The sequence below is a fragment of the Rhipicephalus microplus genome, chromosome 7 (assembly GCF_043290135.1).
Source record: "Rhipicephalus microplus isolate Deutch F79 chromosome 7, USDA_Rmic, whole genome shotgun sequence".
NCBI classification, from domain to species: Eukaryota; Metazoa; Arthropoda; class Arachnida; order Ixodida; family Ixodidae; genus Rhipicephalus; species Rhipicephalus microplus.
This window is the reverse complement of record NC_134706.1, coordinates 3382772-3409275: the sequence shown is the minus strand read 5'-3', so window position 1 is coordinate 3409275 and position 26504 is coordinate 3382772. Positions and strand designations below refer to the sequence as shown.

At 48.0% G+C, this 26504-nt stretch overlaps 1 protein-coding gene across 1 annotated transcript in view; it reads left to right on the top strand.

The window, feature by feature from the left end:
- LOC119180292 (caskin-2) overlaps positions 1-26504 on the top strand; it is a 394179-nt gene that overhangs the window by 216121 nt on the left and 151554 nt on the right. The window contains exon 11 of the mRNA XM_037431451.2: positions 16825-17031. Within this exon, the coding sequence (XP_037287348.2) occupies positions 16825-17031 (207 nt within the window). The remainder of the gene's footprint in view (positions 1-16824; positions 17032-26504) is intronic.

Here is a 26504-nt window from a genome sequence, read left to right as displayed (position 1 = left end):
TTCATATAACGCTATTATTTTCACACCACCTTGTAACGCACTTGATGCCGTGCGCTTTCATGTCGATTATTGTTTGTGTCCCTAAATACGTTCGAAATATAGCGTGATATAGCATTGGTTTGGAATGTGTAGCAAAGTGTAACGTATTGTCGTATTATATTATAGTGTAGCATAATAAAATATCGTGATGTATATTATACTAAATGAGCTGTCTGTTGTGTCTAAGGTAAGTACAGCTACTTGCTGTTTACTGATATTGATACTTCGTCGTCGCGTGCTGAATGAACTGCTGCTATCCCACTTGAGCATCTGCCGCGCTGCACAGAATTAGCGAGGCCCGATGAATCTAAGCAGCCATGCGTCAAAGGACAGCTGCTCAAGTGCTCTTACGGTTGCTCGGCAATGGACTAAAAATAAAACGAATGAAAAAAATGGTCGTTCGAGAGACATACGTACTTGCGTCCCGCTCTCTCGGGCACTTACCTACCTTCGTGACGTCAGCCGGTTGCACTCCTTTCTCTCGCGTATAGACCGTTAAATGGCGACTCTTTAGTGCTTCGCGTTGATAGCGCCGGAAACTGCATTATTCTTTTACGGACGCCAAGTCCTCCCTTATCCCTTGGTCGCCTCATAGAGGCAGATAAAAAGCAGTAACGCCAGCAAGACGCGTGAAACGATTGATTTCTAGCGTGAGCGTACATAGCACGTAATGATGTGTGGGGTTTAACGTCCCAAAACCACCATATGATTATGAGAGACGCTGTAGTGGAGGGCTCCAGAAATTTCTGCCACCTGGGGGGTTTTTAACGGGCACCCATATTAGAGCACACGGGCCTACAGCATTTCCGCCTCCATCGTAAATGCAGCCGCCGCAGTCGGGATTCGAACCCGCGACCTGCGGGTCAGCAGACGAGTACCTTAGCCACTAGACCACCGCGGTGGGACATTCGCTGCACGTAGATTTAATGGTTTAGTGCAGGTATATTAAGTGCAGCTGTTCACTTTGTCTTGCTTGTAACTATTTTGCTGGCGTGTAGTAGTAAGCAGATTGTTGGGACTAGCCTGCTTTTGTCTGTGGTTTTTAGGCGTTTTAGTTGTTTTATCCTTATGTGCAAAGTTGCCAATGCTCTTGTTGTTGGTATATAACCTCAAAGTTGTATCATATTATGTGATTAAGCCGAGAGAAACGACAATTAAAAAAAAATCTGTCATAGACGCATTCGTTCGCCTTTCGGCACTTTTCTTTCTTTCCTCCGCTTTCGTTTTCCTGCAGCGCAGTGGCCAGAGCAAACCGGCCCTCTTTGCTGGCGCCTCTTGTTTGTTTTTCTATACTGTACTATATCGGGCTGTATGATATACTGCGCGCTATACGAAATTGTTATATTTACTATACAACGGGAAATTGTAACATACTGTAGTGCGCTGTTGTATACACTGTACTGTGATATGTTATGCACAACTACATCATACCTATGTTACGGTGGTACACTGCTGTACTATATTATACTGTTCCCATTAGGTTCGTGGATCAACACTTATCGACATGGCAGAATGTCTGCTCTTAGGTGCACTGAAACAGTTTGTGAAAATGGCATAGGTAGGTCTATATTATGCTCGCCTATGCGTTCTCTCTCTCTCTCTCTCTCTGTGTGTGTGTGTGCGTGTGCGTGTGTGTGTGTGTGTGTGTGTGTGTGTGTGTGTGTGTGTGTGTGTGTGTGTGTGTGTGTGTGTGTGTGTGTGTGTGTGTGTGTGTGAATTGTTTCAGTTTGCGCTTTGCCGTCAGACGATAATTACCGTAGGCGCTGTTGCGGTCGACGTCGTTGCATCGGGACAGCCTCTCGCCGAGGGTTATTTCTGCAGGCAGTCGTCGTGTGCGTGATGCCGTCGACCTTGGAAGAAGAGAGGACGCGCACTTTCGGCGACGAATGCATTGCATCGCTTATCTCCCTTACCTTCGTGCCTTTCGGGTGCACGAGCGGCGATTATCTCGAGTGTGTGCGCGATAACAGGACTCCTGCGATGGAACGCCCTTCCCTGCCGTATTGTATGGTCATATAGAAATGACGCAAGAAAACTTCGCTAGGGTGGGTATTCGCGGTATTCTCGAATGTTTTGTGGGGGCAAGCTGTTCTTGCCGATAACGGTGTCCCTCCCCCTGGCAGTTGTTCTTCTATCGTTGCCACTACACTGGCATGGCGAATCGGGCGACTTGGAAATTTCCCGTGACAGCAGTCGCACGGCAAAGCGAACACGATGAAATCCGGGAACCCTTGCATTCTCGGGGAAGTCGGGGCTAACGAAATTTGGAGTGGGCGTGTCTGACGTTTTCGCAGTTCTACTGTCTTTCTTTTTTTTTTCCTTTTCTGATTGTACAATGCTCTCTTCTTGTCCTTTTTCTTCTTCTCTACAGGGAATCGCACTGTAACCTGCGCCATTCACAGTGCGACGCTTCGGTTGCTACTACAGACTTAACGATGACCATGCGTTCATGTGTAGTTAAAATGAACAGCGCGAAAAATACAGCGACGTACAAGAAACTGACGGGAAAATCGCCGACTTCCAACTGAAAATTTCATGGACAAGAAAGCTCTTATAAATAGACGAGTGATCAGTTAAATAAAAAAAGAAAAAAAAATAGTGAAAAAATATGACGAAAACCGATGCAAAGATATAAGCATCCTAAGAATCAGAGCTCTGTGTCTTGACAGTGCCACTGATGGCTTGCTTACGCACGTTCTCCTTTCACGCGCCACATGAGCCGATCATGTGCGTGTGATGTTCTTCAATCTTATCCAGAACTGTGGTCCTTTCAAACAGCGGAGTGCACAAACAACATGCAAAACAAACTTGCCCAGTCAGCTATACCTTATACATATGTATACGCACCAATTAAATTTCACAGAGTGAAATGGCAAGTTGCCTCGACAGATCATACTGCCGTATCAGAAACGGCTGGTGATCGATAAGCCCACGATCGTGAGATCGTCAATTTTCGGAAAACGCCTTATTCGAATGTTCACGTGATAGGCTTGCCTTCGATGGCCGCCTTCGCTCGTGTCGCCACCGAAATCCCAGTTACAGTTAAGCTTATCGCTTAAAAGGAAGAACGTTGCTTTGATTCCGATTTCTTCCAAGAAGGCGTTCGTCGACGTGCTCCAAATATAGTTCCCCCACGTCTTCGATTGCTCCGAGAGGTAAGCTCGCCTGGTGTATAGCCGGTACATTTTCCTGCTCGTCATTTCAAAACGCTCCCCTGAGAATACGCGTTCGACAACTTCCTTCTTTGTCGTTCGCGTCACCTCAACAGCGCCGGATGGTGTCGCTTAACGATTGCGGCGGCGGCTCGGCACCACTGCTGTAGTTCTATCCCCACGATTGTGCATCTGCTGCCGCGAACCAGTTCTGCGCTCGTCTACGACGTCGCGTGTTTCAAAGCCAGAGATAAAAAAGATCGCCTGTTTCTTTTGTTTCTTGAGGGGGAAAACAGGTGACGTTTCGGCGTACGAGAGCACTTTCTCCCCGACCGACAACTTGGACGACGAGGGCGTCGTGCGCTGCTTTTACTTGTCTCCGCTCAGTTGAGCCTGACGTACTACTTAGCGTCGTTTTTAATCACTTTTAATCACGTTTGTTGAGCGGGTCCGTTTAACAAACTGCAAGTGAACACGAATATGTGATTTCGCGGTAACCTGAGTTTGATCGGGCGGGATTTGGCACAAATGAGAGACACAGGACAGAGTGAAGTCTCGTGTCGACGCTGGACGCAATCGCGAGCTCTTGTGCACCTTCCCCCCCTCACGCCTATTTTTTTTTTGCATGTGTTCATATACAGATGCACACAAAGCACTCCCTTCCCGAAAAAAATAATAAAATCTGCATTCTGGCTGTGCTACTTGTCACGGAGTGGTTTCCATATGTACGCCAGTCACCTATAGTACAGCTTGCTTATCACATGCTACGCATCATTCGATCTTTGTGTTTCGTGTTGCTTCTAGGTTTTTCGAAAGGGTTGACGCTTGGGCAAGTTGGCAAGAGTCTGTTTGTAAATGGTAGCAGTGCGTGGAAGGTTTCGAAACGTTTGCCTTTGTTTGTCTTGTCCCTTCCAGACCTTCTATGCGCTTTTGTCGTAGGCCCGTGTGTTCAAATTTGGGTGCACGTTAAAGAAGCCCAGGTGGTCAAAATTTCTGGAGCCCTCCACTACGGCGTCTCTCAGGATCATATATGGTGGTTCTGGGACGTTAAATCCCACATATCAATATGCGTTTTGGTCATTTTCAAATGCATATGCTTTGTTGGCCTGTGGTTGGCCGCTTCTGTGGGTTTGCCGTCGACTATATTTTTGCTGTTATGTTTTGGCTTTTCGGGGAGCGTGCGCAAAAGTAGCTCGCCAAATTGTTTGCGCCATTAGAGCTTATTTTGACGTTTATAGCTTCAGAAGTTGTGCTATGTATCGGGGTTCACTTCTTTCCACATTTGAAAGAAGCAACTTTTTTGCTTCTAAACGCTCGGTCGCACTAAGCATTCGCTCACGTGGAGAGCTGTTGTGAACTGTTATTGTAACGCAATATCGTGTTCATACGTGGTCCAGAGTTGACCCGCAGGAGACCGAATCCTGGCCGTGGTGGCTGCAGTGGCCCGTGTACCTATAGGTTTAAGTGCACGTTTAAGAAACAGCAGGTGGTCTAAATTGGTGGAGCTCTACGCTATATGGCTCCCCTCATATTCATGTGGTTTTGGGATGTGAAAGACCAATTCTTGCTTTCCGCAATTCCAATGCTGGCTTCATCGCCATGCGTCAGGATTCCTCGCATTTGTATAAAACCGCAGTGGTGTATGCCTTTATCATTTCCACAGGCCGGCAAAAATTGTGAGCTTGTTCGTACTCATGAAAATGTATTTTCCGTTTAGGGCTCACTTGGACTGAGACTTCCCAAATGTTCAACAGTACTCACTCGGACTCGGGTTCACTCACAGGCGTGCGTGTGAAAAGGCCCGGTGGGTAGGGGAAAGGGGCATGCACTCCTTCTAGTCTTGTATGTGGAGGGCGGGTGGACAATGTGCCCCATACATTGACTGTGGGGCAACGAACCTCCCGCTTCCGGGAATCCGGAGTACGCTTATGAATTCACTACACACATTTGTCAAATGGACTGGCTTGGACTAACCAAATTACCACTCACCCGGGCTCATTCAGACCCACTTCTCGATGACTTCCCGAGTGAGTCCACTCATGAGTGAGTTCACCGAGCAGTGATCTCATCACTCGCTAGCTTCCACTTCGTTTCTTTGTCCCTTCTCATAACACCTCCTGGATTGTGTAAGTGCAGATAGCTGCGCCGGTGGCCCTAATTTTCTCGCCCACTCGACCACCAGCCATCTCCGTTCAGCCTTTTGTCTCAAAGCGACGTTCCTTCGTGATTGGCAGATCTGGGACGGGCGACGCCTCCGCGTGTGGTGCTGCTGTGCGTTTTAGCTGCCACGCGCGTGCCTTTCGTGATAAAATGCCTCTCCCGGCAGGTCGTCTCACTTGTCTGGTTACACCTTTTGTAGTTACTTTATTGTTATTGCGAAGTTAGTCTAACCGGGTTTTGTGGCGTTAAGAACCACTCGGAGCATATCGGGCGCCATTACCAAGGCATTAGGTGTAGTAGAAAGTTAAAGTTAGGTAATTCTTATGCTAACAATAAAATTAAGTTATGTTTAAAAAAATCGAAGTAATACTTGGCCGCCGTGTTGGTCGACTGATAAAGCTCCAGATACACGCATGCGTTACAGGGCGTCAGCGTGTGGCGTTCTCTCTCGGCGCCTCGCTACGCGAACGAGTGGTTTGAGCTTTACCGTGTTCCTTCTAACCCGGAAGACGGGGGTTCGATTGCGGCCACGGCGTCGTACGTGGACGAAGGGCCTCTGTGCTTTGTAACATCAGCGCGCGACTAAGAACTCCGGGTCGTCTAAGTGGTCCGGAGTTCTTACCTTCCTTCGTGAAAGCTCAAAAAGCAACCAGGTAGAACGCAATTAGACACACTCACAAGCAGTTACCTTGCACACGGCGGCGTCAGACCTTTTTTTTTTGTTTGAGCTAGCCGCTTTCTTTGTAATCCAGGAAAATTGCGTGTTGTGCGATGTAATCTTTGTATTAGGGGTATTGAAACCGATGCCGTTGTGCGTGTCACTGTAACGCGAGAACTTCAGGGCGCACGTACGGACACGGAGCGTTGTGTGCGTAGTTCTATTTGAGCAATTGCTCACGATAACATCAATTCTCTGCGAATTCGGCCGTCAAAGGTAATGTTGGCTCTGACGCAAGTGTCCATAGATAAAATTACCTCGATATGACTCAGGCTGTAGACGTTGGAAACGAAAGTATACACTCGTGAGCACGATCAAAGGAAAGACCAAACTTACGTTTAATCCGCGGCCACTTGTAAAGTACCGTTATCAGTTTGACGGGCTACTCCCTCCAGCTCCAGGGGGGGGGGGGGGGGGGCATGTCAGGTCAATATCGAGGCTAACTTGGAGGGCTCCGGAAATTTCTACCACCTTGGGTTCTTTCACGTGCCCCAAAAATCGGAGCACACGGGCCTACAGCATTTTCGCTTCCATCGAAAATGCAGCATCCGCAGCCGGGATTCGATCCCGCGACCTGCGTCAGCAGCCGTGTATCTTAGCACTTAGACCAACGCGGCGGGGTTGTTGAGAAAACGTACCGCTTGTCAGCTGCGTTTAGCGGCAATGACATGTCGAAAGTGATTACAGCGTTCTCTCTAATTTATCACAGTGTTGCGCGCATTGATTCGGAGACCAAATTTTTTTTTTTTCTGTGAGTGTAGTACTCTGCCCGGCGTCATTTGTGAGACGTGCGGAAACGTGACAAACAAAACGTGTGAAAGTGTACAGGAGTCTCCCATTAGCGTGGGGGGAAATAGCTTTCCTGCGAACAATGGCCCCGTTCGGCGTGTCGGCGGTAACCTCGAAAATGCCTCCACCCGAAGTGGCAAGCACGCGTCGTGTCTTGCAGGTCACGAAGAACACGGTCACGTCCGTGCAGGTCGCGTCTCTTATCCGCGCATTCTGCTTTCTTTTGTCCTGGGCCATTTCTTAGTACAAGCCCCGGGAACATTGCGTGCAACTGCTGTACCCCGTCGCCCTGCAGCCTACTATGCGGGAGGACCTCCGTGATCACTACACAATGAGATTAACAAACACGTTTCGGCCCCTAACGTGGGATTTTTTTTTCGCTCAAGTTATGTAGAAAACTCACATTGTATTGTCTTATGTGTCCAGCGTACACAGGAAACGTGGTTACACTACTACATTTTACGAAAAGAAATATATATCGCAGCAGCTAGTGCGTACGCGGCAACGCGTATTGAAGGAATGAACTGCATAGCTGCCCATCAAGTAGCTACAGAAATTTGTGTGAGTGCGATCTTTGAAGCAGATGAGTGAGTGAACAAACTTTATTAAAACCAGCGGATTGAAGCGTGGGCCTAAGCCGCGCCAGGGTTGGTGGAGAGACCCTCCTCTCGGCCGCCTCCCGTTCTCGCTGGATGGCCCAGAGCTGCCCGATCTGACCTGATCAGCGCTGCTCTCCACCGCGCCTCAAGCTGTTCAGGGGACACTGATCTGTGCGCATTCCCATCAAATGTGCTCTAGGGTGGCGTGCCTCATGCTACATAGCTTACACGAGTTATCTGGGTATAGTTTGGGGTAGATGGATTTGTGTGCTCCGAGTTGGGAAATGCTCTGGTTTGAAGTCGCCTCCAGATTTTGGTGCTGGTGCTATCTGGAAGGCCTAAAGCTTGTTTTTGCGCTTTTCGTGTGATTGCGTTGATCTTGAGTTTTTTGGTTCTATACGCCTCTACGTAGATAATATGACTAATGGCGAATGAATAATAAGCCTGATTACGTTAGCCTCTTTTATTCCCTGGTGTTTGTTTGTGACTCTCTTGATTAGCCGTGTTGCGTTGGTGACTTTGGTTAATAACCTCATGGCGGTTTTGCCGTTCGCACCCTTGACACTCGATGATGAGTTCAAGGACTCTGGTTTGTTGCGCTATAGGAATAGTCCTGCCGTTTTTGGTGTAAATTTGGATCTCTTCGTAAGCACAGTTTCGGCTGTACCCATTGGGTGGTCAGCCTTTGAGCGTCTTTTTTTTTCTGCGTGGAGGGAATGGGGGCTAGCTCGACTTTGACGTGACGGTTTACGTTAACTTGCGTCTTGTAAGGCATCGCACTGCCATCAATATACGTGTATGCGTAGTGGTACACTATATGAGAGCAAAGCACAGCAGAGAAAAACGTCACCGCACAAAGCACTCCGGTACCGATGGTTAACAAGTGACGATGAAGTGTGGGACCTCAGTGTTAATCACGAGCTGGGGTCTATCGGAAGCGCCTTCTGTTGCAGCTTTTCGTTTCTGCCCATCTCTTCATTCAAGAGATGCATCCGTCAAACTTTGCGTTCGGTGACATCGGCTTAGAGTATATCGGACAGTATTAAAGTATTTTATGGGCAGTGATTTATGCTGGGGTGGGTATCATCTCTTGCTTATACAAACTGAAAAGCTTAAAGCTTACACTTTCTGAGCATGCTCAGAAAGCGCTGCCGATCGGTAGTGAAGGTCTCGAGAACACGCGGGCCAAATATTATAGCGCAGCACGTGGCCTAGAATTTACAATAAATTATCAAAGCCACTAAAATTACTTTCTCTGCTTTCGACAAATCACGGAAGACGGTGAAAATTACTCGTAGTAGGCCATCTATCAGCCATTGGCTGATTTGAACATGGCGCGCTCGCTTGTTACAGAGATCGCCGCGGGAGGCCGCGACTTGTTCATGCGTGCGCGCACGATCACACCGAAAAAGCCGGGTGTTCGAAAACAAAAAAGTGTTCAAGATCACGAGGCGCGCGTGACGTTTTTTTTTTTTGTCCCTGCCATCTCTTTTTGCTTAGTTTCTAGCGCTTTCATTAGGCACATGGGAGGAATGGGAGGCGCTGCTGTCTAGCCCAGCCCTGGTGGATCAGCTGCGACTGGTCCACAGAGCTGAACGGATGGCTCGCGCCAGTGGGGCCCTGGAATAGGGGCACTACTTTGCTGGACAGACTTCGCTCTTCACCCTGTATATCCCTCGGGGTGCTCGAGTTCTAGCCTGTCTGGATTATGTACATAATATAGTTTTCTACTACTACTACTACTACTACTACTACTACTACTACTACTACTACTACTACTACTACTACTAGGACGAGAGAAGAGATATTGTGATTGCAACGCGCGACAAATCTTTAACTCCGATCGTAGTGGGTGACTTCATAAAATTATTGCTGCGTTGAATTCGGCAGGCGATAAGCTATTTTCTTGAATTCATTCCATGGTTACTTGAACAGGTGTTTCAGGGCCCCTTTAAAAAACGTTGGTCTTGGGTTCGATTTCAAACGTGGAAAAATTTTTGTCAACTAGATGCTAAGCTTGTCTTTTTGAGAAATCTATACTGACTTTGTGGCTTCGTGCTCCAAATCAGTCGTTGTTGAGTATCTTCTTCATCGCACCCCTGTCAACAAAAAAAAAAACAAAAAAAAAACCGAGGGTCCTTAAGCTTCGCAAGGGTGTTATGCAGACTAGTTGGTCGAATACTTCTTGCAAATTTGCAAGACCCACACGCAATGTTGCAATTAAGCCTCGTCCTAAGGAGTTGAATGCGATAGCGATATCCTGTCCGTAGAGCGTATACTTCAAACACTCGGTGTATGAAACATTTTCGAACTTGCTATGCATCCGCTACGTGGCTTTAAAGGAATACGCGTGTGTGCCTTTTGTAGTGGATGACCTGCTTTAAACCACGAAGTCATCATGATAATCGCATCTGGCGCCCTATCGCAGTGTACTCTTATACCGCGCAGTACTACGGCAGTAGTGCATGTTGCATTGCGAAACATGCGTACATGACGCGTGTGTTTGCATAGCATGAAAGTTATTTTCACGGCATTCACAAGCACGCGCGTGGCTGTGTGGTAGCACGCCCGCTTGTCACGCAAACGACCCGGCTTTGATCTCCACTCTGACCCGGAACTCTTTCTTATTTATTTCATTTGCATGGTTCTAGATTTTTCGCCCACAACCAACGACGCCTGCAGCACCGATGCCGCAATTTCTGGAAACGAGCTGTTTAACGCTATCGCGTGAACAAGTCTGGCTGGTGGGCACACATTAAAGTTTCCAGTTCCGCTTCTAATAAGTGAATTTAAATTTTTTTGTCGGCTAGCTTGTATGAATTTCGAGTCGCTTATTGCATTTTTTTGCTTATTTGCATTTTCCTGGGAAATATAGTTATTACGTTCCACAAGAGCTCGTTTGTATTTGCGTAGTCCAGTGTCGAAGTCAAAAACAGCAATCACTTATGGTGCATTCAGACGACGGACCGAATCCCGATGTGGCGGGACGGACGGCGCGTCACGTGACCTCACATCAGCGACTTTCCTCGTCCGCGACTCGTCCGCGCGGCTCGCGGACAGATGACCGCAACCTGTTTCTCACATCGGGATTCTGGCGGGGGAAAGCCGATACTTCAGCGGATTAGCTCGGGGTTTCTGGCAACCAGAACACTTTTCGTCTGCTCGCGGCATGTCCTCCATGGCTCGCGGACAGCTGCATGACTGGTCGGCATCATCTACGCTTGAGCATGGTTTACTTAGTTTCTGGGGTCTTTGTTCTCAAGTGATTAAATACGCAGAAATCACTTTTGGTGGTTCGGGAAATGTCGCCGCCGTCGTTTGACACGCGAGATTCTTAGCCGTCATGATGGTGAAATATTCTAACTTCTGCAACCGGCGACGTGCCGCTTTTAAAAAAAGGATGGGAGACGCGTTCAGAAGTTCTACAAGCGGGGAACAATGTAGTTGTACAAGCGGGGAACAATGTAGTTGAAAGAACATTCTGCCAGCAACTCCCTTTTCTCCTAAAAGAATAACACTCCTCGTTCATTTGTCACAACGCGACAGACATCCCAGTCAAGCGTCGCTTCTTGCGGGCATCCATGTTGAGTACTCTCAAACCGGTCTGCTTTCAGCACGCGCAGGTGAGCGCCGAACCTGCTGTCGAGGGTAATCCGGCTGTTTTCTCCAAGGACACCGTCCGTCGTGTGGATGCGCCTGCAGGTGGATCATCCGCGGATTACCCGTCCGCGTCCACGAGAAATCCGGATTCGGTCCGTCGTCTGAATGCACCATTAGTAACTTCAATATTACGTTGTCAAATGTACATTCAACCAAGTGAGACAGTGTGAAAAAGTTCATGGGCTGTGCAAGATAATTGGTGATTTTTAACTCCTTGTTTGTATTTGAATGAAAATTTTCTTCATTAGGCAGTTTTCTGGCATAATTAAAAATATGCTCAATAGCGGGAAAATTTGTCAAATTTCCGCTCCTTCTGGGTTTAGAAAGGGAGAGAAACAACCACCCGTTAGTAGCACGAAGCCTTTCCCTTTCTTAACTGTTCCGCCACCTTGCACGTTTCTGCAGCACTAATTTGCAATTCTTCTGACTTTCTTCGCGGAAGTCGCGCAGCAGTGTTTTTTTTTTTTGTGCTTCCTTTGCGATGTTTATTTACTTGTTAGCTGGGTATCGCCTTACAACTTTGATTCTCCCACGGAATGCCCTCGGAGCCTGTCATCATCTGTGTGTGTGCGGTCTATCGGAGCAGCGTCTGGGTTCCTCCTCCTCGTGTCGAGTGTGTATATGCGTACTTGAGGGGAGTGCCTCGTCCACGGTCTCACATAGACTAGGCGAAAGAAAGGCCGATCCGCTCGCTTATTCGACGTAATGCCTCTTCGGCGAAGGGACACTTATCGCCGGCCGTGCCTAGGCCGACCCTGGCTCTCGACGCTGCTTTGCGGAGAGAACCCGCGGCTTCGATCTAAGGAGCTCGTTCGATTAGCGCTCGACGGAGCGGCTGGCTTCGGTTATGGTAAACAAGGAAACGCCCGTACGCAACGTGCGTCGGACGGAGACGAACGCCCACTCCAGTCTCTCTTTTCAACCCCATTGTTTATCATCTTGTTTGACATTTGAATCAATCAATGATTCAATCAATCAATCAATTTCCCCAAGAATGAGCTACAGAGAACTTAAGCTGCTCTGCGCGACATAAGGGAGATTGCCGCTACTCTGTGGGCTACTGCCCCTTAGGCTGCTACTACCCTGTAGGCTACTAATCACATGGTTCCAAGTCGTTATCGTTATAGCATCTAATTCATCGCGAAATGTGGCATGTTTTTGTCAGATGGCTCACCGGGCATTGCCATAAATCTACCTGGGCTGTTGTGAAGATCCCCCTTAACATTGCTCTGTGAAGGCTGCGACGTCAGCCTTAAATACTGCCGTGTGCAACGCACCATGGTCGTTTCCCCCCTTCCCTTCTTTTTTAAGGGTAATTTTTTACCTTTTTAATACATATATTACCATTTTTATTCTGTTTAAGACCAAACCAGTACTTGTTTCCAGTGCACCTGCTGCAACGAGATATAATTGACGCTTTTGTCTCTCCGCGACGTTGATTTGCACGTTTATATTTTGAGATAGGTTTTTCTAGGGTTGAAGCTCTTTATGGCGTGGCTTGTGCGTCCCCCTTTGTCGTAGTGCGTAACCTGTGGCACATACCCGCATACCAGTGGCACGTACCCGTCTTCGGGCACATATCCGCATGTCCACATGTTACGAAAAACGTAGCACGGCGTCGTTATGACGCTTTCGGTGTTAACAAAGCGCTGACAGCAGAAATGTGGCACATACTCTCGTTTAGTTCTTGGATTATCCGCTGGATGGCGGTGCTTGTATATGATGGATATATGATGAATAGAAGCGAAGTGGCGGTACTTGGAAGTGTTGACTAAATGGACGGACGGACGCGCAGACGGACGCATGGATGGAAGGACGGACAGACGGGCACACGGACGCACGTACGGATGGACTGACGCATGGACGGACGCACAAACGGGTGCACAAACGGGTGCACGGATGGAAGCACGGACGGATTGACGAGCCGTGTGCCCTACTCATCATTATTCATTCCGTGGATATGATGTGTATTTTTTTATTTTGCATGCATACTGCTATGAAAGAAATGACCAGAAAAAATGAAAGAAAGGAAGGAAAAGGTGGAAGAACAGATGCATCAACGTTTGGCACGCTGTACCATAGATTGCAACGTCTCAGCTGACAACCGCACTGATGGATCTTTCGACTTTCGTTATAGACTAGCGCGGTGGGTTCCCGGTCGCGTCAAAGCACTCCGGCCACATGCGCAATGTTTCAGCCACATGCGCAATATCACTTGAAAAGCTGCACGCAGCTGACGTTTTTATAATGTTCTGTGCAGTGCTGTTCACTTGATGCTGCTTTCGAATTTCTTTCTATCTTCTCTATCAGCCGTGTGATCAGACAGCTAGTGCGGATCTGGTATAAGCCTGGTCATCGTAACAGCTGCAGCGGTATGCTTCGCTCAACTGTGCATGCGCCTACAGCCGCCCAACAGTACGCCTACATCGCCACTCGCATTCTTATGAAGGGCATTTATTTATTTATTTATTTATTTATTTATTTTCTCGAGCATCTAGGCAGCTCGAGGATCTATTTATTTTCTCGAGCATCTATGAACAACTTTTTTTTTTTCAATCCATGAAATCATGTTTGAAAGCTAATCGAACATGTTAATCCCGGCGTAATGCTTGAAGAATGTACAGAGAAGACACCGATGTAGTACGTCATTCGCGTCTCGAGCAGTGAGCCAGCAAGAGCATGTCTTGCAAGCATAGGCACCAATTACTTCGAGCGCGAACACACGACACGATCACTCACACACGCACAAATCCTGAGTGTGTGAGTGATCGTGTCGTGTGTTCGCGCTCGAATTAACTTTTAGAAATGTTGTACCAACTAGCCCAACAACAAGCTCTTTTACAAGACACCAATTAGCTCATTGGAGAATGTCGTGTATCTGCGTCTTCGTTGCTAATGTCGCTGTAAGATCTTCTGCCTGGAGGCACTGCGTGAGATGAGGGCGCCATCTGACAGTAATGCCGGGAAACAGAAGCTTGTGTAGAACGTAGAACCATTGGTAGCTGGCAGCACCGTATACCGTCTTAGCGAAGCGTAAAAAACACCCGCTTTTTCGGGCGTGTACTGCCCCATTGTCAGCGCAGCGTTAGAAACGCTTGGATTCCTAGAATTACGTACCTAACACACCACCTATTTTTTTCGTAGTGTTGTTGCACCTCATATATGCGTAATATTTGCTTTTTGATCCGCAATGCTCACAAGTATGAATGCAGCCACCAGATCAAGATGGCTGGGCGTTGAAAAAGTGCTGAATCATTTGGGTAGCTGAATTGTTTCGAGTGACACAGACAGACACAGACAGACAGACACAGACAGACAGACACAGAGAGACACAGGCAGACAGACACAGACAGGCAGACAGACACAGGCAGACACATACAGACACAGGCAGACACACAGACAGACACAGACAGGCAGACAGACAGACACAGACAGACAGACCAGAATTTCTGCGTTGAAGTGTCTCTAGAAAAACTAAGTTGTATAACTTTTTTTAAGCGCGAAAGGCACGCACATGAGACGAGCGAAAGGCACATGAAAAGCACTTGTCCCGAGTCCTTCGCTCGTCTTCCGTACGTGCCGATCGCGCTTACAAAAGTTATGGATCAGTACCACTGGCTCTAACCCAGTGCCCTATAAGTTTTATAGTGTTAAGTTTCAATGTTATTGATTGCGGAAGCATATTTGTGAAGTTCCTATCTATGGTTCTCTGAAATCTGTTCTGAAAAGGCTCCCATCACTCTCAATGTGCACTGCCATCGTACTTCCGCTCCGTACGAGCATCGCCCCGCGCGTATACCGCCTCCTGTGGTCTCCTCTTCGATTGTGGCGCCCCTTTCCGAGACCCCAACGGAGCCCCTTGGGGTCTTGCCGCTCTCGTTGTAATCGCGACTCGCAAATGCGCTCCCATTTGAGCTCGCTGTGACCTTCGAGATGGAATCGCTTTGGAGGAAGGCGACCGCCAGCTGAGAAGGGCAACATCGATGGTTATCTTACGCGCTGGCTTTTGACCCCGATCTGGGTCTCATCTGTGTCACCGCTGCGACCTTTTTCCGTGTTTGCGTTCGCCGATTACACTGTGAGACCGCGGTGATAGGGGGACTACTTGCTGCCATTATTGTCTATAGCTCATACCTCGGCGTATTATTCATTCCGTTGCTGTGTCTAGCGCGTGTGCCTGCCATAGGCACGCGCATAAATATGTGTGTGTGAGGGGGGAGGGGGGCAGGGGGATTTACCATTGCGTATTGTATTTGGCCTTATGCAAACAATATATATATATATATATATATATATATATATATATATATATATATATATATATATATATATATATATATATATATATATATATATATATATATATATATATATACGAACACTCGCAGACTTGTGCCGCACTCTCCAATCACATAGTCGCCCGGGGAGTGGGGGGATTTCGTCTCGTAGTGTCACTTAGTGGCTGCTTTCACGTCATTTCCTTTTATGTGCAATATTACGGTAACAAATCTTTTTGACGATAATTGCGTCCAAAGGCTCCCGTTGTACATTGCTTAGTTACTGAGGACTAAAATTGGGCCATCGTGAAATCGCGTCATAGCTTCCTTTTAATTTTATTATACATTGTATTGTGAGTTGCCTTTTGGAGAGTCTGAACCAGAGAGGATGGCTGCAATGACCTCTTTTCCTGCCTCCTGATGGGGAACCTTTCGCACGCCTGTGTTGGCCGACGAATCCATTTGTTTTTGCACCCTTTTGGGGTCCTCCTTTTGTCAGTATTACCTAGGTGTCCTATTTATCAGCGTCTCCCTCACTCTATCTCATTCTGAAGCGCTGATTTATCTTGCTTCGTGGCTGCGCCTGTCTCCCGCATGCCTGGTTCCCCTCTGTCATTCTTCTCTTTGTCTCAGGAGCGTCTTATCGGTTTCTCCATGGGTTGGCGTTTACATAGATCCGTTATCTATCTGGCTCGTTTATTGTTCGTCGTGACACTTGTACATGTACCTATTCGCCCCGTAATCTTTGTGGGTTGTCTCGCCTGGATTGTGACTCGGTTTGGCTCAATGCGTGCCCCGAGTCATTTATCCTATTTGTTATTATCGCGCGGTCACGTCCATGCGCGACACCGCGTTAGGTCGCACGTTGTACACAAGCGCGTCGTGTCTGCCCAATGATTGTGTGGCGTGTGTAATCTGACGGTTCTGCTAACTCAATTGCGCTCCATCATTCAGATTTTGTAGTTTTCGTATGCCTATGCAATTTTACGTATGCAGATGTGCACGCGTTCGTACACATAACTGTGAACACACGCACGAACATGTACAAAGTGCAGTTTAACACATCCTTAACATTCATCTCTCCTCCTCCCCCTTCCCCCACGCACACACACACAAAATAAAGTTGGTTATGGCCCTGGTTTTCGATAACACGATACAATGAAAACGGAGAATAGTTTGCTGAAGAATACGAAACATGTATTGACCTAGTGTTAATAAATTGGAAGTTTTATATATTTGAGTGGCTTAAACTCGTCTCAAGCGCAGTTCAAGTTCACCGGCCAGAACTGTCTACGGCGTTCTCCACTTCTTTCTAGTCTTCTCGTGTTTGAGTGGGCGTACAGCACCGTGGAACTCGTTTTTGTACCCTTTCGCGCTGTGCCTGCAACTGTTGTTGCCTATAATCGCTCATTTTCCGTTTTTCCTGCCAGTTGGCGGCCTGCAGCGCAATGGGACCCTGCGGTCGAGCACCATCAAGAAAGTGGCGCCACCGGTGGTTCCGGACAGTGGCTCTGCGGCCTCGACAGGCAGGCGCCACTCTTCGTCCTCCGCCTGCACCACCCCCGTGCACCAGCTGCACTCTCCCCCGCTGTACGGATCGTCGTCCGATGAGCCGCCGCCGTCGCCCACCGCCTACGGTGAGTGGACGAGGCGGATATATTGTCACGTCTTTATTCAGGGGTCCAACAGCTGCACCAGTGTGATACAATTTCCCATTTTCGCGCTGATCTACGCCAAAACCACGAAATTTGCTCAAATTGTGCCACGCTGCGCCAAAATGCCCTACCAGCCCCAAGATTTTCTCAGTGGAGCTCATTTCAGCGAGAAATGGAAGCCTCGTTGTCCACCTGTAGTTTGAGTCATCAGTCAAGCCAGGCGCGCAGACCTTAAACAACAGTAACCTAACGACGCTAGCGTTGAACCATGGTAACCTTAATCCCGTTAGGTCAGGGCACTCGCGAGACGCAATCGACCAGATAAAGTAACAAAGCCGTGCGCCCATTGGTCCGCTGACCGCAGCGGATACGTATCGGCCGGACGATGCAACTTCGAGACAAAAATGTGTCGCCGTAGCCACCAAACGATTCGCGGGAAATACGGGCTTCCTAGTCGGCAAAAGCGGCTATGGCATGTTAGCAACTAAAGCCGGGAGTGCATACTGCGTCAGCGCCTTCTCTAGAAAGATGCCTGCTACTTGAGCCGAAAAGCTGGTTCCCCGCCCTCTCCTGTTGTCTCCTCCTCCGCTGCTGAAACAGTGTCGGCGTTGAGTGCTCGCTGCGGCGGCCGCTTTAAACCTTGCCGCTGCTGAGAATAGAGCAATGTCTACTGCCGTCTCGGAGGCATCACAGTCGTGTCTTTGTGATAGCGTCACTTCCAAATCGAGCGGAAGTAGTAGTGTCGGCTGCGAGTGCTTCTTGCGGAGAAAGCACTAAACTACGAGGAACCTCCCGTCCCCATAGGAAAGCGTGCGATGTCGCAGGCATCTTTCTAGGGGAGGCGGTGATTGCGTTTTGCACGCGTGAGGAGTCGACGTGCTGCGAACGCCGGCGTTGCCGTTGCTCACGTTGGTCGCCATAGGAACGACACATAAAACATTTTTCCGTCTTGCAGGTGCGTTAGTTTTGTCGTCCAGGCCATAGATATCCGGTGCTGTCGCCGCACACCTGGGGGCGCGCCGTTGTTACTTTATCGTGTGAAACGGGCCTCGCAAGTGAGCCCAGATGTTGTGCCCTAAATCTAACCCATCGTAAAAATGAGAGAATAAAAACAATGAGTGGAGAGGGGGCGTAGCGGTGTGCGAACATTTTCTTGCCCTGTTGTAACCCGTACAGAATGCTGCCTAAACTGCGTTCGCCGCCGTACTGTGGTGCCCTGCAGAAAAACGTATTATGATTTGGAAGGGGCTGTTAGCACTACTTGTGGGATACAGCACATTTCGTTTACTGATGCGTGTATATTACCGCGTTATTTCGAGCACTAGGATGAATGTGGGCGCCCGAAAGAAAGTTGCTGGCAATCATTTGGAGCAGTGTATGACACTTCTGTGGCCCTTAAAAAAGTGCTGAAGTGGCTGGCGTTCAGCATCCGGTGCCAACGGGAACGCTGGCGAAATAATGTGGTGACGAGATCTTGTGGCGTCGCAGACAGGCAGAATTTGTGAAATCGCGATGCGACGTTTTCGTGACGTCCTATGGTGAAAGGTGACTGCCATCAAAAGGGTGTACTTATTAGAATGCACCGGGGACTGTGCGAGTTTTTGCAGAGCTAAGAAGATTACCATGCCAGAAATGTTGGATTGCGCATCTAAAAAACCCGACGTTTTTACCGACGGTAAGATTGACGGCCATGTTCACCGCTGCCTTTGAACTGTGGGAGTTGCTCGTCTGCACTTTGATCGTTTCTTTGGCCTGGTAAAAGTTCGCATAATGTCGCCAAATCGTAGGATAGTTCGATCGCTTGGTTGTTCAACGTCATGACCCGCGAGAACACGTTTCTATACGTATTTTTCAACAGGTACTCGGCTGATGACCCGAAGGTCGCGGGTTCGATTCCCGGCTGTGGCGGCTGCATTTCCGATGGAGGCGGAAATGTTGTAGGCCCGTGTACTCAGATTTGGGTGCACGTTAAAGAACCCCAGGTGGTCAAAATTTCCGGAGCCCTCCACTACGGCGTCTCTCATAATCAAATGGTGGTTTTGGGACGTTAAACCCCACAAAACAATCATCAAATTCGTATTTTTCAACGAGCAGGCGTTGTATAGACGGAAGTGAACGAGATATTCCTAGCCCTTTCGATTCACCCTTAAAGTATACAAATTCTCGAAGAAAATGTGCATTGAAAAAAAAGTATTGATAACTCTAGACGCCTCCAAAGACGATCTGGAGCGGAGGTGCTTATCCAAATAACGCTGGCAGCGCATGGGTGCCTTCTTCGATTGTTGGTATTTCGATCGAATTTCGAGCACCGCCCATGTGGAGTGGGCCGACGCCTTCGCGCAGGAAAGGGATTTATCTCCCGCACCACGCGCTGTTTCTTGTTTCGCGAAGACTGCAAGAGGAAGACAAAAAGTATAACATAAAGCAAGATAAATAAAAGTGACGAAGAACGCTTTTGCGGCATGCATGGACGAAATTTTTGCAACGTGGACTGGAAGTTCTGGCACATTGTGGGCGCAGCCACTGTCTGCCTATATTTTCATTCACGATCACTGTAAACTTCGGTGTACTAAGTCGAATCGCAACTGCGCCTTGGACTTCCAGTCATTGGCGTAACAAATATCGCGGAGAGCAAACTAGAGCGGCCATAGAGTTTCATACAATAATACCTAGAGGGGAATCTGGCGCTAGTGTCTACGAAGGCTCCTTCAGTGGCGCTTGTACCCCCATGGGAATTATGGGAAGTACAGGCTTCGGGTCTGTTTCGGATGAATCACGTTCTTGAGATTCGCGACGCTTGTTTGCTGAGTGTAAAAAAAAAAGTGATATGAAGGTATGTCTAATTGAAAGTTGCTTTATTTTTTTGTACGCAAACTTTATTGCAAAATGCTTTTGTGTCTAGGCGGTAGAAGTGAAACCTGGACAAATTTACCACCAGGGCATGCATTGTTCTGCCGTTGCGTTCCAGATTTGGCATCAAAATGTAGTGAATTATTCTTTACTACATTTCAAAGCAAACATTCTTGTTTTGCCCTCGAAAATACGCAATATCTATTTATAGAAATAACAACCCAGTATTAAGTGAGAAACACTTAACGTTTTGTCTGCTGCGATGCCAGGTGCGTCTGTTCAAGTGGTCTGCCCCAAACGCACCTCTCTTTTTGTTGTGAAGTTGAATCAGAAGAGCGTGGCGGTGCGTCTACTTCGCGTTGCCGTCGTTTTGCAGTTAATTTCAACGAGTATTGGTTAGACGCACTAACAACAAACGTTAACTCGATGTAATATCCTGCCCCTGGCTTGGGACGCTACATTTATGCGCAGCGGTTAGTGGACGACGCTTCGCTTAAACTGTCAAACTAGATTTATACAGCCCCAGCGTTGCAGTAAATTGAGAGCCCTAGCAGTTGTCAGCTTCTTTATAAACAACAAGAGCATAGCTTCAGTCCTTTCCAACCACCCCACTACCCGCGCTGCGCGAAGAACGAAACTGAAACTATAGAAAAAGATCCGTAGACAATTCGCTGGCTAATGCGATCCAATCCGAAGCCTGTACTTCCCATAATTCCCATGAGGGCACACGATCTCAGCGCCAGATTCCTCTCTAGGTATTATTGTATGAAACTCTATGGGAGCGGCAGTCAAACTATTTGTTTTGTTTTTTTTCAAAAAGTGGCTTTTAGTTCTGAACAACTAAAAAAAATTGGCCCAGTATCTGCACGTAATCTGCAAATGTCGTCGAAAGACGGCAGTCTTGCGTGTGGAGTGTGAACAAGACATTTATTTGATGTTCTGCGCAAGAAAATCGGTGAATGGTATTCTGGAGGCGCTGCGTTCGAGTGCCTCGAGCGTGTAGCGGAGGCGAACAAGCGCATCTAGTCACGTCACACGTGAGACATGAGCGCCATCTGGCAGTTGTTTTAGAAAACAAAACGCGTGGCACTGAGACGGGTGTGCGCGCCCATCTCAGAGGTGATAATGTGTAGATCGCAAGACGACGGGTAGGTGCCACCACCGTTTTGTTTTAGCAAAGCGTTGGAAACACTCGCCTTTCCGAGCAAGCGTTGCTTGGTCAGCGCAGCGTTATAAGCGCTACGGTCCTTAAAATTACTTATGTATGCCTTTTCTAGTAAAATACGCACATGCAGAATATATACGTGTCGTTACGGTGCCCCAGACGTGCGCAGTGATTGCTTTTCAATTGACAATTGCACAAGTATGAACGTGGAACCTTGAGCAACATTGGTGGGCACTGCGAACGGGGTCGGCCGTTTCAAGTACCCGGTGCTGTTAAGAGGAGACAGACAGACGGGCAGACGGGCAGATGGACAGACGGGCAGACGGGCAGATGGACAGACGGGCGGACAGACAGACAGACAGACAGACAGACAGACAGACAGACAGACAGACAGACAGACAGACAGACAGACAGACAGACAGACAGACAGACGGGCGGACGGGCAGACGGACGGACGGACGGACGGATGGGCAGACGGGCAGACGGACAAAAATTTTTCCGTTGGAGGTCTTCAAGAAAGACTATCGTCTTTAAAATGACGCTTGAAGGCCGCTGTTCTAGCTCGCTTGTTTCGTACAGAATAGGCGCCTTGTCTTGTCATTTTTCAGTCTCGCCAAGCAATCCGAGTATGGAACCCATGACGTCTCTCGTCCTGAGTTTGCCAGTAACCAAGTAGCTTGCCTTATTGGACTTCCTCATCGTGCATGACCGGAGCCTTCGTGAAATTTTCGTCTGCTCGTTTCCGTGAGTGTTTGAGTGGTCTCATTTCACTGAGCCATTGTGGTCTCCCCACCACGTTACCGTGTACGCTATGAGGGACCGACAACCAGTTTTTACGGGATATCTATTTTGTTTAGAGCAACAGAAAGCTTAGCGGTCAGAGCGTCTAACCACGGGATTTGTCACCGGCAGGTCCACTTTGTCCACGCTACAATTGTTGCTAATAACGTCCGCTATAGCTTTTTCGCTATCATTGTCTGTTAGTTTTTCCTAATATGTTGTCTAACAAACAAACCTAGTCTGTGACACTTCTTTCGTTCAACCTCGGAACGGTAACGTGGAAAACACCGGGAAGCATTTGTAATCACAATTTTCCTTTCTGCGGTGCACGTGAAACCGCACACTGACGGAACAACGCATGCAGCAAACAGTGAGCGCGTTAGCGGTACGTGTCCGAGCGCGGCTGTTTACTGCGCATGCGCCGACGTTCTACATGTTCTACCACGAAGGCAGTGCCGCTTGTAACCGTGCAAATGTTTTTACTTCGTAATCAGCACAGTTCAGACGGAGGAGACTTAATAAATATACATATCCTAAATTTGAGGTCTAATAATATTGCGAGAAATGCAGACGTGCCAACAATAGTGATATGGGTATATCTGTATTGTACCGTACTGTAAACCGGCACTGCGATGACATTCGGATATCGCGACTTGTCGTGTGCCGGCGTCTGTGTCCCCTCGTCAGGTATCTATCGAGCCACGGTGGCTTACCACGGCGTCGCGAATGAGCCGTGACTCGCCCGCCGGCTTGGCTTCTGTCGGCTCTTCCGTTTCCACCTGCGGCGGATTCCTGCGGGCGTCCCTCGCGCACCTGCGACTCGCCGTGACATCCTCTTGTCGTCGTCTCCTACTTATTGCGTCATTCGGACCGATGATGGATAGCGGTAACAGTGGCAGCAGCCGCCGAAGTGGCCCGGTGGTTTACGCTGCTCGTTTACTGACCGTCAACGATGCGGGTTCCATCCCGGCGATCGCGTTTCGATCGAAGCGAAACGCAACAGGTGGGCATGCTAGATGCTCCCATGGTCGAAAGCCATTCATTGTTTATGCGGACAAAAAAAAAAGATAGCCTAGGTTGAGAGACTAAAAGCAGGTTACCTCTGCCTAACTAAGCTTCTGCTTCCACCCACACATTTTCTCAGATGCAGTGGAACAAAAAGATACATATTTCATTTATGTTTTGGAAGAGCGCTCACGAAAATCAGGGCCACGAAGTATAACATATGTCGAAACACACACTTCAATATAACGCGTTACAACCGATACATAGCCACATAAAAAACATGTAAAAAAAACTGAAACAATCGAGAATATTTAGTCTCACGGTTTCGTAGCAATTCGCTTCGTCGCCTCATAAACTGAAAAGACGAACAATCCTTCAGCAGGCTACGGGTGTAGTTGAAGCAGATGGTTCGAGAAGTCGTCTCGACGTCTTCGAGGCTGCAACTGCTTAGCTTATTACCTGTGTAGTATGTTTCTGGATAGGTTTATGAGCGATGGGGGTACGAAGCATACACGTGCTTAGGTAGTCAAGAACTTCTTCGGCGTGGTGGTGCCTGAGCTTGCTGGGGATGCTAATTCTCGCGCAGAGTTATAACAGTAGAGCTATGCGAATACCAAGTTTTCGTTCGAAGCTAATTGGAATAGTGAAGTGCGTTCGCGAATAGAATATTTCTGTAATATTTTTTGAATACCTTGAAAAAAAGTTGCGAAATGAAATCGCAGCATATGCGCAGAGTGAGTGATGAGTAGTGAGGCGAAGAGTCTGTCCGTCCGTCCGTCCGTCTCTGTCTGTCTCTGTCTGTCTGTCTGTCTGTCTCTGTCTGTCTCTGTCTGTCTGTCTCTGTCTGTCTGTCTCTGTCTGTCTGTTTCTGTCTGTTTCTGTCTGTCTGTCTGTCTGTCTGTCTGTCTGTCTGTCTGTCTGTCTCTGTCTGTCTGTCTCTGTCTGTCTGTCTCTGTCTGTCTGTCTCTGTCTGTCTCTGTCTGTCTCTGTCTGTCTGTCTGTCTGTCTGTCTGTCTGTCTGTCTGTCTGTGTCTGTCTGTGTCTGTCTGTGTCTTTCTGTGTCTGTCTGTCCTTTAATTTGGCGGGAACCAAAATATGTCGCGTACGTTGTCAAACACATGCCGCCAAACAGTGACACATGCCCGCGGCTGGGTATGTGCCACTGGTATGCCGGTATGGGCCACAGGTGATTGACATTTAGTATCAACCAAGGAACTACCAGAACACGCATGTGCAACTTTAACGCATGAGCGTTAAGAAAACCTGACATCTGCAGCGTTGACCCGACGAATGCCAAGAATAAATGTCAGGGTTCCAGTAGGAATCGAGTCCCAACATTCCGCGTGGAAATCGAGCATTCTACTGCAGTGCACGCCAGCTATATAAGATGTACTTTTCAAATACACTGTAGTGTAATGTTCGTAAAACGTCAATCTGGGTTGCAGGTCTGGCTATTCAATTACACATCCAATTAAGCACTACATATGTACTCCTATGATGCAGCCATCAGGTCGGGTTATCTTCAATTGTAGTAAAGTGCCAAGCGCTGAAGTTGATTTATGTAGCAGTGTCTAGAGGGCTACCATCATCGTGAGCCACAATGCTTTGTATTAGCTTATAGCTTCTGGTGTTGAAAATACTCATGTTCCCGTGGCATCGTCGCGCAAATGCAAACTCTATATATAAAATTCTACAACTGTTCAACATATGCCTCTGCATGCAAAATTGGTACATATATTTAGCGTCATTTCATAACGCATCGCTCAATAAACAAATTACAGAACGGTCACCTTCGCTCCGCATGATTCGCATAACACGTATTCCCAAGGTACGTGGGATGTGCGATTTTTTTATATATCTTTAGTAACTGCCATGGGCCGTGAAGTTTCGAATGTACTGATAATACTGATGATACTGATGATACTGACATGTGAGTGTACTGCCCAAGTGTGTTCAATCTGTAATAGCTTTTCAATGATTGCTACGAGCAGCTGCGAAATAAGACGTGAGATATACATTGATTATTTGCGGAATAAATCATTCTGTAATAATTGCCGGAACGGATATTTACTGTCAAGCACGAAACCCGGTCAGATTCCTATTTCGATGTTAATCTTTAAACTTGTCGAATGTTTGGGGTATCGGAGATTCAGCCTAACTCGGGTAATGGGCCGGGGTTTGTGGGGTCGGAGGCCGCCAATCTGCGTTAATTCCCACGGTCTGCTCTAAAGCGTGTATGTATTGAAAAAAGAAAGAAAAAAAAACAGCAGCACCGACAAGTCATCGATGTCGATGATAATAATTACGCTGGTACACTGCTAGCAGCCATCCCAGGGAATCTTTCAGTCTACGAAGACTACGTTTAAATTAGTTATCCCCGTGAGAACCAAAAGGGCACAACAAATTGGAAGGATAATGCACTCAAGTGCAGTGCAACTTCGTAAGCTAAATATGGGTTTAACAGGCATTGTAGAGTTTGGGATATTCACTATCGCGGTGTCTTTTGAGGTCAGTGAGAAATCAGAAAGGGAAAAGCAAAACAAAAAATGTGAAAGGTGTAAACGTGGGCGGATTAATAGGACAAACGGTGTAACAGACACGGATTGGCGAAGGGCACAGACACACTCACAACCAACCGGGGAGGTCTACTCTACAGCAACCTAACCTGACCAGAAACACGACATCTTTTCAACTACCCAAAAAGGCGGCTAAAACAGGTACATGATCGGGCTGATTCGGCATCGCGATGTGCGAACAAACGGATGACACTTATCCAATTAAGCCGCGCCTATGAGTCGCTTAAACAACCACAGCCGAAAGGCTTGGAGCTTTTCTATCTTTTGATGTTGTCCTGTCAAGCTTTAATTACACTTCATAAGTCTGTACCGATGAGCTTGAGGGACCGGAGGCATGGTGGGCGGGGGGGGGGGGCTAGAGAGGGAGGGCTATCTTTAGGGGAATTCCCACGGCACAGCAGTCACCTTAGCTCTGTTTCACCGAATAGGAAGAAGTCCTGGCAGAGAAATATCGCCGTGTTTTTCTTTCTGTCTCTTTTCTGCCGGTGCTTCCTTCCGCTTCTCGCTGAGGCAGGGTTGTTGCGAGTTCGGTTGAGGGGTTCGTGGCTGTTGTGAAGGCACATAGCGGGGTTGTTTAAAGGGGGTGGGGGTCGCTGTGAGGCCCAGCGATAATAAGAAGGGCGATTGCACTGGATAAACTGGACGCCAGCACGCACAGACACACTCACGTAGCTGGACGGGGCAACATCGGAGATCGCAGCGGCAGCCGGCACGAGGGTGGGGCCGGTGTTTCTTTTTCTTCGTTGCCGGGCGACTTTGGTGCTTGGGGGGTTTCCGGTTTGGTGGCCTTGCTCGTTTTTTATCCCGCCTTGGGTGTTCCTCCTCTCCCGGGTTAGTATATTTGCTCCTTTCGCTCTCCACTTCGCTCTCTAGGTGTCTCTTTCCCCCTCTATTCACTATGTGCAGTCCGAAGAGTCTCATATGTCCATCCCTTTATAAGTGGTGTACATGTGCACGTGGAAAAGATTTTGTTCAGAACTTGTTCCACTCTTGTAGCAGGAAGACCTTATCCCGCTTCTCTCGTTTTCTCTGGCATGTGCTTCTCCTCCATTTCATACTGTGATCCCTTCTACATTCCG